Genomic DNA, 13,124 nt, shown 5'->3' with positions numbered 1-13,124 from the left:
CCAGACATTTGACGGCATATGATGGGGCTTTTAATGTCAGTTGTTTTTACCAGATCCCAGTATCTCACTGTAACTGGTTTCATTTGTTTAAATTGTTTTAAAATTTTGTATCTTAAAGTTTTTATATTACATTTTATAATTTTTGGGAACCACCCAGACAGCTCTGGCTATTGGGTGGTATAGAAATAAAATTAATTAATTAATAAAATAACAGAAGTGAATGGTATTTGGGCTAGTGCACAAACTTATGTTTGGTGCTATAATTTGATTTTTTCATATTAAAACATTGATAGTTATGTCTATTTTACTAAGCAAAACGCATTGACTACTTTTATTTTATTTTTATTTGTTTATTATTATTATTTTTGGCCACCTTTAAAGGGTAACCCATCTTGAAAAAGAATGAAGATATGTACCCCATTGTAATAGTCAGTAGCCTTAACATTATGAAGTAGAGTATGGAAATGTATTACCTATAAAATGTACTTAATTTGTTTGAAGACCAAAAAAGAAAGATTCAATTCAGCTTAGTGGAGTGCAAGATTTCACCACTGTTAATGAGAAAACTGGGCTAATTAACAATGCTCTTAAAAGGTTTCAGCAAAAGGCAGGAAATAGTTTCATATTTTTTAAAAAAAAAAATCACTTGCTAGTTTGAGGTCTTAATTTGAATTTATATGATTATGACTAAAAAATTACCAGACCGTTAGGCAAATTTTGGACACTTTGTCTGAAACTCAGCTGATATAATATCAATGTTGCATGCTATATGGCACTGGATGTCCAATAAAATGAAGGTCCAATAAATTGCTTGTTAAACTGCTGGTTCTGGTGCTGTAGCGTACAGTTGATTTGATAATGATTGAGAATAACCTCAGATTGCATGAACTAATTCACTTTTATTAAACTGGAAGGGTAGTAGCAGAACTAGAACCGCAACTGAGTCAGACATCCCGGGTGGTGGGGAGGGGGGGAGTTCCATAGTGAGAAGAGTTGGACAAGGAAGCAGATTCAGTGATGCTATGACAATCACAATGCTTGCCATGTGCAGTCTACATTAATGTTTATATGTGTTTGTTGTGTTAAAAAGAACCCAGGTAAGCTAGGTTTGTTTGGTGGTGAGTGAGTGAGTGAAAGGTGGGAGGGGCCTGTGTGTGTGTGTGCGCGCACGCGCACACACACACACACACGAGAGGAGACTGGGTTTATACAAGGAAGGAGCAGATAGCTGGTCAGATAGAGATAGGGTTTGGAGATAGGGCCTTAGGGGCTGATAAAGTTTCATCTAGATAGTGGGGTTGTAAGAACAGGAGTTAAAAGGATAGAGTAGGCAGAGACCAAGAACTGAGTGATTTATAAGATATAAACATCTCTTGTATTAAATAAACTTAAATCTGTTTTAAAATTATAAAATCCCACGTCTTGTTCACCTTTCTGCGCCACCAATAGTGTTTGTATTTCCTGAGTACTCCTCCTGGTTGGGTAAAGGGAACCAATTTGGTATACTGGGTGTCTCTTTTACCTCGTGAATTTAGGGGCTGAACCTTGTGGGGCAGTGTAGACAGCTGTCTCAAAGCGTAGGGAGATAGACCTGAGGGAGAGTTACGTTCACAGATGCCATTTAGGTTTCTGGTGAACAAAGATTTCAACAGGCAAAAGTGTGCTCTTCAAAATATTGAATTTTAAATTACAAAAAAGCAGTGCATTATAAGAGTATTTGTCATGGTAGTCACTTTTTTGTATCAACAACCAGAAACAAAGGAGTTCCAAGAGATGTAGTCTGAACATGGAGCAGGAGTACAATTGCTCCCCTGCAGCCTCCCTAAATGGCACTCTAAGACTAGAAACTGTATAAATTAGCAATGTGCATGCTATGTAGAAAATTTGCAGGCTTTTGGAAAAGGCATAATAAATAGAAAAGAAGCCTGCTTACAGAAGGGTATATAATGTAGAAAGAAATTTAAAGACTGCTAAATGTTAAGATGAAATTCAGTTTTGCACAGAGCATAAAGACAGCATACACAGTACAAAAGATCTACTAATCCCAACACTGAGATTAAAAACCATTGGATTATGACCAAATGCTGATTGACGCAGTTCAGATGCAATGCTCCAGTCCTCCAAACTATGGTACGGAGGATTCAGAACTTGCTGCAGGCATCTGCACTCGCCCTGCCATATTAATTGCCACCTCCACATCCTGTTTTCCTCGATCTTAAGCTTGCCAGGACATCCAACCATATTTGAAATCATGGATTCAGATTAGCACTAATCACATCAAGCAAATGTGATTAGTGATAATTTGAAACTATGGGTTGAAATGGTTTAGAGGTCATTCTCATTAATGCTAAACACATAGCCCAATTCAGATATCACAGCCAACTGTGACTTGGGAAGGAGGGAGTTGGCATGCTAGAACAAAAGATGAAGGGGCAGGTGGCACGTTTGTTATCCCCCAAATCATGTTTTGGAGGATAATCTGAATCTTTCTATGCTTCAGCATTTAATAATAATGGCACTGAACTCTATCGCTCTGAAAAAGTGGCCTGAAGTGACACAATACAGAAATGGAAGCTAAAGCATCTTGATGCACTCAAATCAGAGTAGGAACTATAATAATCCATCAAGAATCCCAAAAGACTTATGAACTGAGGATGACAGAAACGTTTTAAGAGAGGAATAAAAGCAATCTAGTTAGCTACAGAGCAGTTAGGATACCTTTAATGGCACATGATGCCCTAACCACCCAGAGAGTTTTAGCTATTGGGTGATATAGAAATGTAAGTAATAAATAAATAAATAAATGTAACAGATTCACATAAAATATATGTAAGCACATAGAAAATGGCAATGTGAGACAGCATGGATTCAAAGGTAGCCTGTACTGGAGTACTCTACTATCCTTTTTTGAGTAAAGAGCTTGCTAGGAAAATGACATGCAACAAATGTATTTGGGTTTTAGTAAAGCATTTGATGATATAGTAGCACTCAAACCACTACTGAAATTAGAAAAGATCATTACGACCATAAGCTGTAATACTAAAGAATGAGTTAAACAGAAGATCAAGTAAAAAATTCAAGTTGGTGAAAAGTAGGTGCTAAGTGAAAAGACAGAAATCCCCCCCAATAAATAAAATTCAGCTATTGGAATTCTGCAACCATTAACTCTCTGTTCTATTTAATTTCATATTTTCATGCATGATCTACAGGAGGAAAGGAGTAGTGTGAAATCAAGTTGGGACAAAGGACTGAAGTTTTAGATTACAGCAGTTCTATTATGTCTAACACCAAGATGCACAGTTAATACTGAAAAGTATGAGGAAGTTATATAAGATGATCCGAATGTTCTCGGAAACTGGACTAACCAATGTAAAATGAAACTAAGTGTTAAAAAGATTAACATTTTTGTTAATAGATGGAAATGACAGGGAAGGAAAAATATGGAATCTTAGTTCACATCACATGACCACACACTAAAAAATGAAGCTAAGCAGCAAATATGTCTGGGTTTGGTACCAAATTTAAGATAAATTCCAACAGAAGAGACTGCAAACTGGAGCAACCAGATTGATAAAAATAATAACCTATTTTAAGAGCAGGGATTAAGTGTGCCTCCCTGGTTAGTTAGAAAAAAATATAAGGGCTATTTGCACACAACAAAAACATCTGAAGGATACTACAATTGATTAGAGGAATGTTTTGGTTGAAGAAACCCATGGGTATGAAAAATAATGTTGCTGAATTAGCCATTCAATACACTGTAAGGGAGTTAGGAGATTTCTATCAGAATTATACAATTCTGAAATAGTATCTCCTGAACAGTTGGGTGAGTAAATAAATTCTCTGTTTTCAAGAGTCTGATACATATGACAGGTATTTTAAAAGTCTACTCTAATTAAACCTAAATTGTGAACCAAAATACACCTACATCCAGGGTGAAATTTCCCCTATGTCAAATTGGCTAGAAGCCCAAGAAGCTTTTATTAAACATTTCATAATGTGGCTTTACTCAGCTGCATGAGCCATCTACAGCTATGCCCTCTACAGGCCTTCTTCACACACTGGCTTATTTGGGCCTGGATTACATAGGATGAATTTATTGTAGCCCACTGAACTCGGATAATGCATTCTGCTCCCTCTCAACTACTTTCATAGGTCTGCAACAAAGTGATCCTCATATTACTTTTTTTTTTCTACAGGTGTTGGGTTTTTAAAGTGTTAAATGAAGAGTTGTATCTATTTTTTCTTAAATGCCACACAAATTCTGAAGTGCAATTTAAAAAAAATCTTGCCAAAGTAATTTAGCCTTAAGGAACCACAAACTAATGACTTTAAGACCTGCATTCAAATTCTCAAAACAAAATAAAGCATTAAGATATCTGAGCATCACAAATGATTGCTCCCAATCCATTAATGCAATGCAAAATTTCTTCTGCAAAATTCAGTCATTTTCTTCTTCCAGATCGATATACTTGTGGGTGGCAATTTAAAAGACAAGCAGGGTTTTGTCATTAAAATCCCCCACAAGGGATGAGTAATGGAGGGTGTTAAGCAGTTGCATCAAATACAGGGCTAAGCAAACAGGTATGCTTAAAATGGCCCTAATGCATTTTGAAAATGCTAAATAACAGGCTACACATTCCAAACTCTTCCACAAAAATGAGACAATCACTTTGTAAATGATGGGGTTTTTTTTTTTTTTTGCCTTTTTTTCCACTGCAGTTGCATATCTTACATCTAAAAACTGCACTGTGATTACAAGATTTAGAAATATGTATCTATGCTCAGAGGGAAAGTCAGAGCAAATGCTCTGGACATTTCCCCCCAGCTTAGTTTTTCCTTACAAAACCAACTGGTCACACCAAAGTATAGGGCACATTTTCTAATAAGATCTAAAAGAGATGTCCTTGCAAACTCAAAATATAGTTTTTCAATCTGAAATATGGTCAACAGGGGACCAAATTTGTATTTTGTATCATCTATCTCCCACTAAATGACTTTTGCAGAATCCCTAGAAGAATCTACATGAAATGGGATTTGGCACATGCTTTCTTACACCAGGCAAAGCTTAATTTGTCATTTGCTGGATATTTGTTTTCTTCTCACCAGAAGATGTTGGGGTCTTTGCAGATCAAAAGTGGAGGAATGCTGCTTCGAAGATAGATGTCCCTGTGGATGAAGAGGATAATTCGGATGTACAGAAGCTGACTGAATGGACTGTGTTCATTTTTAAATTTTACTGCTTTGATGTAGACCCAAATGATTTGATGCCGTCATTTTCCTAAAAATTGTTGACTAACACGAAATTGACAGAAGATGAAAATTGCTTTGAAGAGGCTGTGGTTATTTTTTAGGGTTTATTTACTGTGTCAAAGTATTTCACATATCAAGTTTTTTCTGACCTAATATTTTTAGTAAGCAACTACTATAGTTGCTAGTAAAGTAAGAATCATTTTTATTTTGAACAGCCAATCTACTATTCAGTATTTCATGTCTGGTGCTCCACAATGTTTCAGATATTCACAGTGCCCAACTTTAGAGACCGAAAAACCTATCCTGTGCCAGTCACTAGCATACTCTAGACCACATCTTAGAGTTTTGATGATTATTAGCCCAGGTGTCTTCTCAGTGCAAAACCATTTTAGTAAAAAAAGAAAAAGAAAAAAAAGATTGAATTTATTAGCATTCATATGTGTAGGAAAACATGTTGTTATCTCTATTTTATTTGTTGCTTTAAAAAGGCTGACAATTTTTCACTAGAAGAACAGTATCCCATGAGCTTTAGAGTAGCTTTCCATGTTTGGTCCTATAAAAGAATAACGGGTCATGCCAAGGTTTTCAACATAAAGGAATGCTTTACTAAAGATTCATGGTGGAGACAGGAAACATCAACGAAAATGGCATAATAATAAATTTGTTATTTATATTAAAATTTTCTAATGTGTATTAACTTACAAACTTTAAATGTATAATCAAACAACTGGACACAACTACAAAATTTAACAAACAAGCATTAAATACTCTTCCAAACTAAACAGAAAACCTTTCAAGAACAAAGACATCTAAAAGTGATATCACTCACCAACACATTTTTCAGCTAATTCGCCTAAAAAATGATCTGATAATTTGGGGTTCCAGTCCCTGGTATGAATTTGTAAGATGTGCTTCCTTGCCTTTTAAATAAACGAAAAAGTTAGTATTAAGAGCTGCATCACAATAAGATATATCAAACACATCATTCACACACAAAAATAATCAACCAGTTTTACTATACTTTATTTTTCAATATCATTGTAGATACAGAAGAATATACCAGTAAATCTATTAGGCAGTATCCAAGTAGACACAAGCACTAACGTAGATTACATTGCACTAGTATAAGGAACCTCTAGTACAAAGCTAGAGCATTAGATGCCACAATGGGATTCCCCAGAAAACTGCCCAGAGAGCTTCAGCTATTGGGCAATAAAGAAACATAACTGAATAAATAAAAACCCATTGCGCTAGCTAATGTAATTGACATTGCCCTGGTGGTCCCTTACGCTAGCATAATGTAATCTACATTAGAACTCTTGTCAAGTTGGATACTGCCCATAACCAGAAAACTTATAAATTGTCTAAATGGAGGACTGTTATTGGAATGTCTTGTGTTACATCATTTTAGGGATATCAGGATATCAAACTTCATCATAACAGATTTTTGCTCTAAAACCAACTGAAATATGGTATGTGAAATATTTGATTGTGTGTTGGATACTTTATGCCTCCAATAGTTTAATCTAAACTAATTATGTACCTACCTATTTAATCTTTAACAAGCAATTTACTACTGTAGATAAATACCACAAATACTATGCCAGCCTAATATAATATGATTATAATAGCTCAAAGGAGGATTTCAATAAAGCTATGTTAATGCAAAGAGATACAGTCAAACATAAGTCTGACAAAATAAGGAAATGCATGTTGCAACTCACACATCAGTATTTCAATTTGGAGCAAAACACCTGTTTATAGTTAATGAGTGTTTAACATGATTCTGTCTACTAAGTTCCACGTCTTTTCATTTTCATAACAAGATGAATTGAGTTATATTTAGTCTCAGACAAAAGCTGACATTTCCACTGAGAATGCTAAAGTGGAGGAAGCCTTGCATTTGTATTTATATGATTTACCTACAGACAGTTTTCTGAAAATCTAAGATAACAAAGCCTGGTCTAGCACTACTAAGTTCAAAAATTAGCTTACATATTTATGAAAGCAGAAGAAAGTATATATACCTCCTGAAGAAGCCTCTGAAATAGAATTGGGGACAGGGAAAGCTGCTGCTAAAATTGCATGTTTAATTAAAAATAAATGCCACAATCCAGCAAAGGGTTGCAGGGCCAGACCACACCATTTTGCTGCATGACGCGAAGGACAAGATGCTACCCCCTAGTCCCAATTTCACGTCCAGAAGCTGACCAGGACTGACAGTTGAATCTTACTTCACCACTGGCAACGAAACAGCATCCACCACCACACCTAAGATTCGCTTAGGAGGCACAGGGCAGACTAGCTTAGGAGGCACAGGGCAGGTCCCATGACACTCACAGCTCTGTACTCTAACTAGGGATGTACGAATCCCTTACCTTGTTCCGATGTGGGGCTTCCATGGTGGGGGGGAGGCGCTCTGTCCCTCCCCCCAGAATCCTCCCTGGCCAGCTCTGCTCCGCAGTGGCTCCGCAGAGCTGCTGGCAAGGGCCATCCGCAGCCGGAGTTCCGGCCATGGTCGGGCTGCTGCGGACGCAAATGGCGGCCGCCGTAGCAGCCAACAGCCAGGCTGCCGTGATAGGCTACGTAAGTATTTACGTAGCCTATCACGGTAAAGCCAGCCACGCAAATAGCATAGTGGCCACCATTTGCGTGGCTGCCTTTACCGTGACAGGCTACGTAAATACTTACGTAGCCTATCACAGAAAGAGCAGCGGCGCAAATGGCGTAGCAGCCGCCGTTTGCATCCCTGCTCTTTGCCGTGATAGGCTATGTAAATACTTGTGTAGCCTATCACGGCAGCTTGGCAGGATGTAAATGGCGGCTGTAGCAGCTGGCCGAAAGACCAGCCGCCGCTGGAGCCGCCGCCGGAGCCCCAGGTAAGTTTCGTTCCAGGGGATTCCGCAGGGTGGCAGGGGGTGGCAGGCCATTCCGCCACGGATTTCGGGGGGCTGAATGCCAGTGTATTCGGCCTCACTGAAATCCATGGCGGAATTCTCCGCCATCCCTAACTCTAACACTTCAACACTGCTTCCCACCCCACAGTATCTGCTGCCTGAGGCAGCCACCTCACTCTGCCTAATGGTAGGGCCAGCCCTGCAGGACTGTAAAAAATGGGCTTATGTATTCTTGTTGGATTCCAGACGAACTGTCTCAGTTTTTCAAATTAACTGTGCTGAGGGGTGTATTATTACTACACTGTTCATTTTAATGCCAGGTCTCAGCAACTGCTGTTTTTGTATCACTTTAGAAATAATTAAAATATAACTTTTATACTCTTACCTTTTGATCAGGCAAACTAAAAAGAAATTCCCTGTCAAAACGACCAGGTCTCCTGAGTGCTGGATCTATAGAATCAAGTCTGTTTGTAGCACCAATGACAACTATTTCTCCTCTGTTGTCCAGTCCATCCATGAGAGCAAGTAGAGTAGACACTATAGAACTAAAACACAAAGCCTCCTTTTGTTTAGGCAAACTACTTAAAATAGGCAAATAGTTAATTCAAAAATGTTTTCAAATGTACTAAAGCATTTAAGTACATTGATAGCCGCAACAGAAGTTAATAACTCTACACTTAAACCCCATAAGCACTTGAAATGAATTATCCCTTTAGATTAAATTAACCATGACCATTCCATTCCAAATACAGTCCAAAAGGAGTAACTATTCTAAATCAGTATTCTAATCCTCAGAAAGTTGTGTTGTCTCCCATCTTTGAACAAGGCAAGAGTATCATTTAAGCCCTGAAGAAACTCAACAGAAGAAACTCAACAAGATACAATACAGCACAATTCTTCACTTACTACTGCTAGTTTCCCTCCCACCTACATAAAGTTTTAAGACCCATAAGACCGTATTTTTTTCTCTGGCTAGCTGAGTCTCTCCTAAATAAAGGAGAAAGGGAAGCTTTCCCTTTAATGTCATGGCTGAAGAGAACATCAGGTACACTCTGCCAGTCATTGTTGCTGTATCTGCCTAGGACATCAGAATAATTTCTGATATAAATTGAGAATGTCCTATGCAGATTAACCTAATTTGCACTGGAAAAATTTCCAGAAATTCAAAACTGATTAAAAATGATTAAAATGAAGCCTATCTTGTGGAAAGGGTAACAGGAGAAAAAGGTAACAAAATCTACTCAGAATATATAACATTTTCTCCTGAGTATTAATGACAATATGCTTACTAATAGCTTTAATGCCAAGCTTTATTTATCATATGCAAGAAACCTTCAGTAACCCATACAGAATAGAAACAATCTTTATGGAGTTAATATGATCCATAACAACAACAGGTTGGATCCACAGTTGTGCTAGTGGAAGTATTTCTTAACTAATAATAATTTCTTATTACTAACCTAATAATAATAATAATAATAATAATAATAATAATAATAATAATACATGTTCTAATCATAGTATGAATTAAACATGTAAAGGGTTGATTCAGTCACCTACGGAGAATTTGAAAACATCCCTTCCCCTTACTTCTTGCTTCACAGTGGTCCAAATGGTTGGGTGCTTTCTTCAAAGAACTAGAAGCTGGGGCTGAACCAGGGGAACAATTATTGGGGGGGAACTTGCGGGGGGCATACGTGGGGCTGACTTTGGAAACAGTCCAGAAACTTCAGCTAGTCCAAAATAGGGCAGCAAGGTTGTTAACTGGGACTGGACAATGAGGTCACATTTGGTGTTGTTGTTCAGTCGTTAAGTCACGTCCAACTCTTCGTGACCCCATGGACCATAGCACGCCAGGCCTTCCTGTCCTCCACTCTCTCCCAGAGTGTGCTCAAGTTCATATTCATTGCATCAGTGATGCTATCTAGCCATCTCACCCTCTGCCGTCCCCTTCTCCTTTTGCCTTCAATCCTTCCCATCATCAGTGACTTTTTCAGTGACTTTTCTCTTCGCATTTGGTGGCCAAAATATTTGAGTTTCAGCTTCAGTATCTGTCCTTCCAATGAGCAGTCAGGGTTGATTTCATTACACCAGTATTTTTCCAGCTGCACTGGCTGCCAGTCCATTTCCAGGCCTCATTCAAAGTGCTGGTATTAACATTCAAAGCCCTAAACAGCTTGGGGCCAGATTATCTGAAGGATCGCCTCCTCCCATATATGCCTGCCCGGACCTTAAGATCATCCTCAGCGGTTCTTCTCCATGAGCCCCTACCAAAGGAAGTGAGGTGGGTGGCTACCAGGAGGAGGGCCTTTTCTGCTGTGGCACTCCAGCTGTGGATTGAGCTGCCTAGAGAGGTTCACCTGGCACCTACATCATACTCCTTCTGGCGCCAGGTGAAGACCTTTTTATTCTCTCAGGCATTTTAGCTTCATAGTCTTTAAGCTTTGGTGTTTTAAATCTGTATTTTAAATCTCTGCATAGCTGTTAGGTTTTATTCTGGTTGTATTGTTATATTGCGGTTTTAATGCTTTTATATTTTATATTGTTTTATCCTGTGCTTTTTGTTTTTAATTTTCGTGAACCGCCCAGAGGGTTTCGGCTACTGGGTGGTATAGAAATGAAATAAATATATATATATATTCAGAAGTAATACACAAACATTACCTGTGAATCTGGTCTTGTCTGCTAGAACGGACTGGGGCCAAGCCATCTATTTCATCAAAAAAGATTATGGATGGCCTCATCAGGTAAGCCTGGTGAGGAAAAACAAGTATTAGTTAGAATTGTGAAAGGCATTTTTTTTACACTTCCCAAGGACTAGGCCAACTTGTGTCTTCTAATGATTGCATTGAACAGACTTCCCCAATGCAGTGCCCTCCAGATATTTCAGACTACAATTCCTATCAGCCCTAACCAACATAGTATGCTGGGAGCTGCAGTCCAAAACATCTGAAGGGTGCGAGGCTGGGGAAGGCTGGCACTGAATTTGAACTGCTGGGCTTCTGGATAAATGCATTCTAGTCATAAACCTCCTGTAAGTTTACCAACCAAACGTGTTCACTGAGGAATGAGTCTTATAATCAAATGCATTTTCCTTAAAAGTGGTTTTTACTGTGAATGGGAGCTCTGAAAATGGGATGGACCCTAGATCACCATAAAAATGAATTGGGGGAGCCTCGGGGAGGCGGGTGGAATAGAAGGGGAAACCCCCAAGGGTAAGTTCCACTCTTCAAAATTTAAGGATAACTGTGCTAAGGGGCTGATCTGATCCCCTTTCCAAAACCTGTCAGTTGGTAATTGTGCACACTGACAGCTGTTAAATTGATGGAAGGCGATCAGATCTCACCCTTAGCAACCTGATCACCAGGGTTTGAAATGTTGCCCTGACACTTGGGGTTCCCCCCTTCCATTCCACCCCTCCCCAAGTAGTTTTAAGGGTGATCTAGGGTCTGAAAATATAATAATTTTAAAAAAATCGGCCTCGTTTGCAGAAATGTCGGGGCACAAATAATTTAAAAAGCGGGGAACATGACCAGGGTCGTGTTTGGAGCAGGTAGGGGACTTGGCAGCAAGCAAGACAGTTTCTGCCACCAAGTTCCCTAGGATATGTGCTGGAGCCGGCTGGAGGACTAAGAGAGAAGGAGAGGGAGAACAGTCCACTGTAAGCCCGATCATCTGTCAGGCTCAATATGGGTTGTCCTGTGGACAGCCCATAGTACATGGCTTATTCGCCAGGGTGGGTCATCGTGACATATGAACCCAGCCATTGCCTTCCCAAATTACAGAGATGTGCTTTTCCCATCACTGAGAGTGTTCATGAGAAGCACCCCCACCTTGTTTTGTCTGAATTTAGCAAATATATAACACTGCATACTAACTTGATCAAAGAGGAGTCGAAGCTGTCGTTCTGATTCACCAACCCACTTGCTGAGACAGTCTGCTCCTTTCCTCATAAAAAAAGCAACTTTTCTCTCCCCTTGGGTGCATTCATTGGCCAGAGCTCTAGCGACCAAGGTTTTACCTGTTCCAGGAGGACCATAAAACAAACAGCCCCTGAAGACAAATGGACAAACATAGTAATCACTATTTCTTTATTTCTTGTATGATCAAGGCAATATTTATTACCCACATGGCATGAATTACAATGAAGTGCCCAGCAATTTTTCCAGGATGCCCAAGAAAATGCTTGTTACTACAAATTAAAAACAAACTGAAACAAAAACGGGAGAAGTAACATGTGCAACAACTGACTGACCCAGCAACTGACATATTAGCAAGAATTGAAAGACTTGCATTTGTTTTCTGTTCAAATGGAGGTATCATGTTTTTCTAAAATGATTTGGAGTAAAGAGAAAAATTGCAGCGCCTCCTCCTGGTTGACAGACAGAGCCTCCAGCAAGAAGCGACACCAAGGGGAGAGGCTTCCCCTTAGTTCCCAAACCAAGCCTGGAAGAAAGCCCCTCAGCCCTAACAAGTGAAAAGTACATATAAAAACACAAGAAAAACCATTCAACAGTATAATTACACTAAGCAGCACGTGCACTGAAGTAAAGGAAACATTAGGAGATCCCACTGGACTCAGAATATCAGAACATTCTGGATGTATCATAATATATTATTTTGGATGTTTGACAATTTAAACATCGAAAAATAACAAACCAGAAGCCACTAACTCATGCTTCTGCTGCTGATTTTCAGACTCATTCTTCTTCTCTCTTTTTAAATTTTAAATAAAAGGAACATATGCAACAACCAGTTGACCAGACATCTGACATATTATCTAGAACTGAAAGACTCGCATTTGTTTTGTGTTCAAATGGAGGAACTGTATTTTTCTAAGATGATTTGAAGTAAAGGGAATAATTGTAATATTTTAATCTATGATGATTAGCGATGGTTTTCTGAATACTGTTTGCAGTGAAGTAAAATTATACCAGCTTAACTACAATTCAAATATGAAGCTCTCAAGTTCTC

General features: G+C 38.7%; 1 protein-coding gene across 2 annotated transcripts in view; it reads right to left on the bottom strand.

The window, feature by feature from the left end:
* ATAD2B (ATPase family AAA domain containing 2B) overlaps nucleotides 1-13,124 on the bottom strand; it is a 101,339-nt gene that overhangs the window by 51,071 nt on the left and 37,144 nt on the right. For both annotated transcript variants that reach the window (XM_084826504.1, XM_084826505.1), the window contains exons 12-15: nucleotides 12,029-12,203; nucleotides 10,815-10,903; nucleotides 8,536-8,695; nucleotides 6,083-6,173 (exon numbers count right to left, since the gene is read on the bottom strand). In XM_084826504.1, coding sequence (XP_084682630.1) covers nucleotides 6,083-6,173; nucleotides 8,536-8,695; nucleotides 10,815-10,903; nucleotides 12,029-12,203 — 515 coding nt within the window. The remainder of the gene's footprint in view (nucleotides 1-6,082; nucleotides 6,174-8,535; nucleotides 8,696-10,814; nucleotides 10,904-12,028; nucleotides 12,204-13,124) is intronic.

This window comes from Heloderma suspectum, chromosome 1 (genome assembly GCF_057233095.1).
Source record: "Heloderma suspectum isolate Gila_16-S chromosome 1, 16-S_ref, whole genome shotgun sequence".
Lineage (NCBI taxonomy): Eukaryota > Metazoa > Chordata > Lepidosauria > Squamata > Helodermatidae > Heloderma > Heloderma suspectum.
Note: the sequence above shows the minus strand (reverse complement) of the source record. Positions and strands in the feature narration are given on the sequence as shown.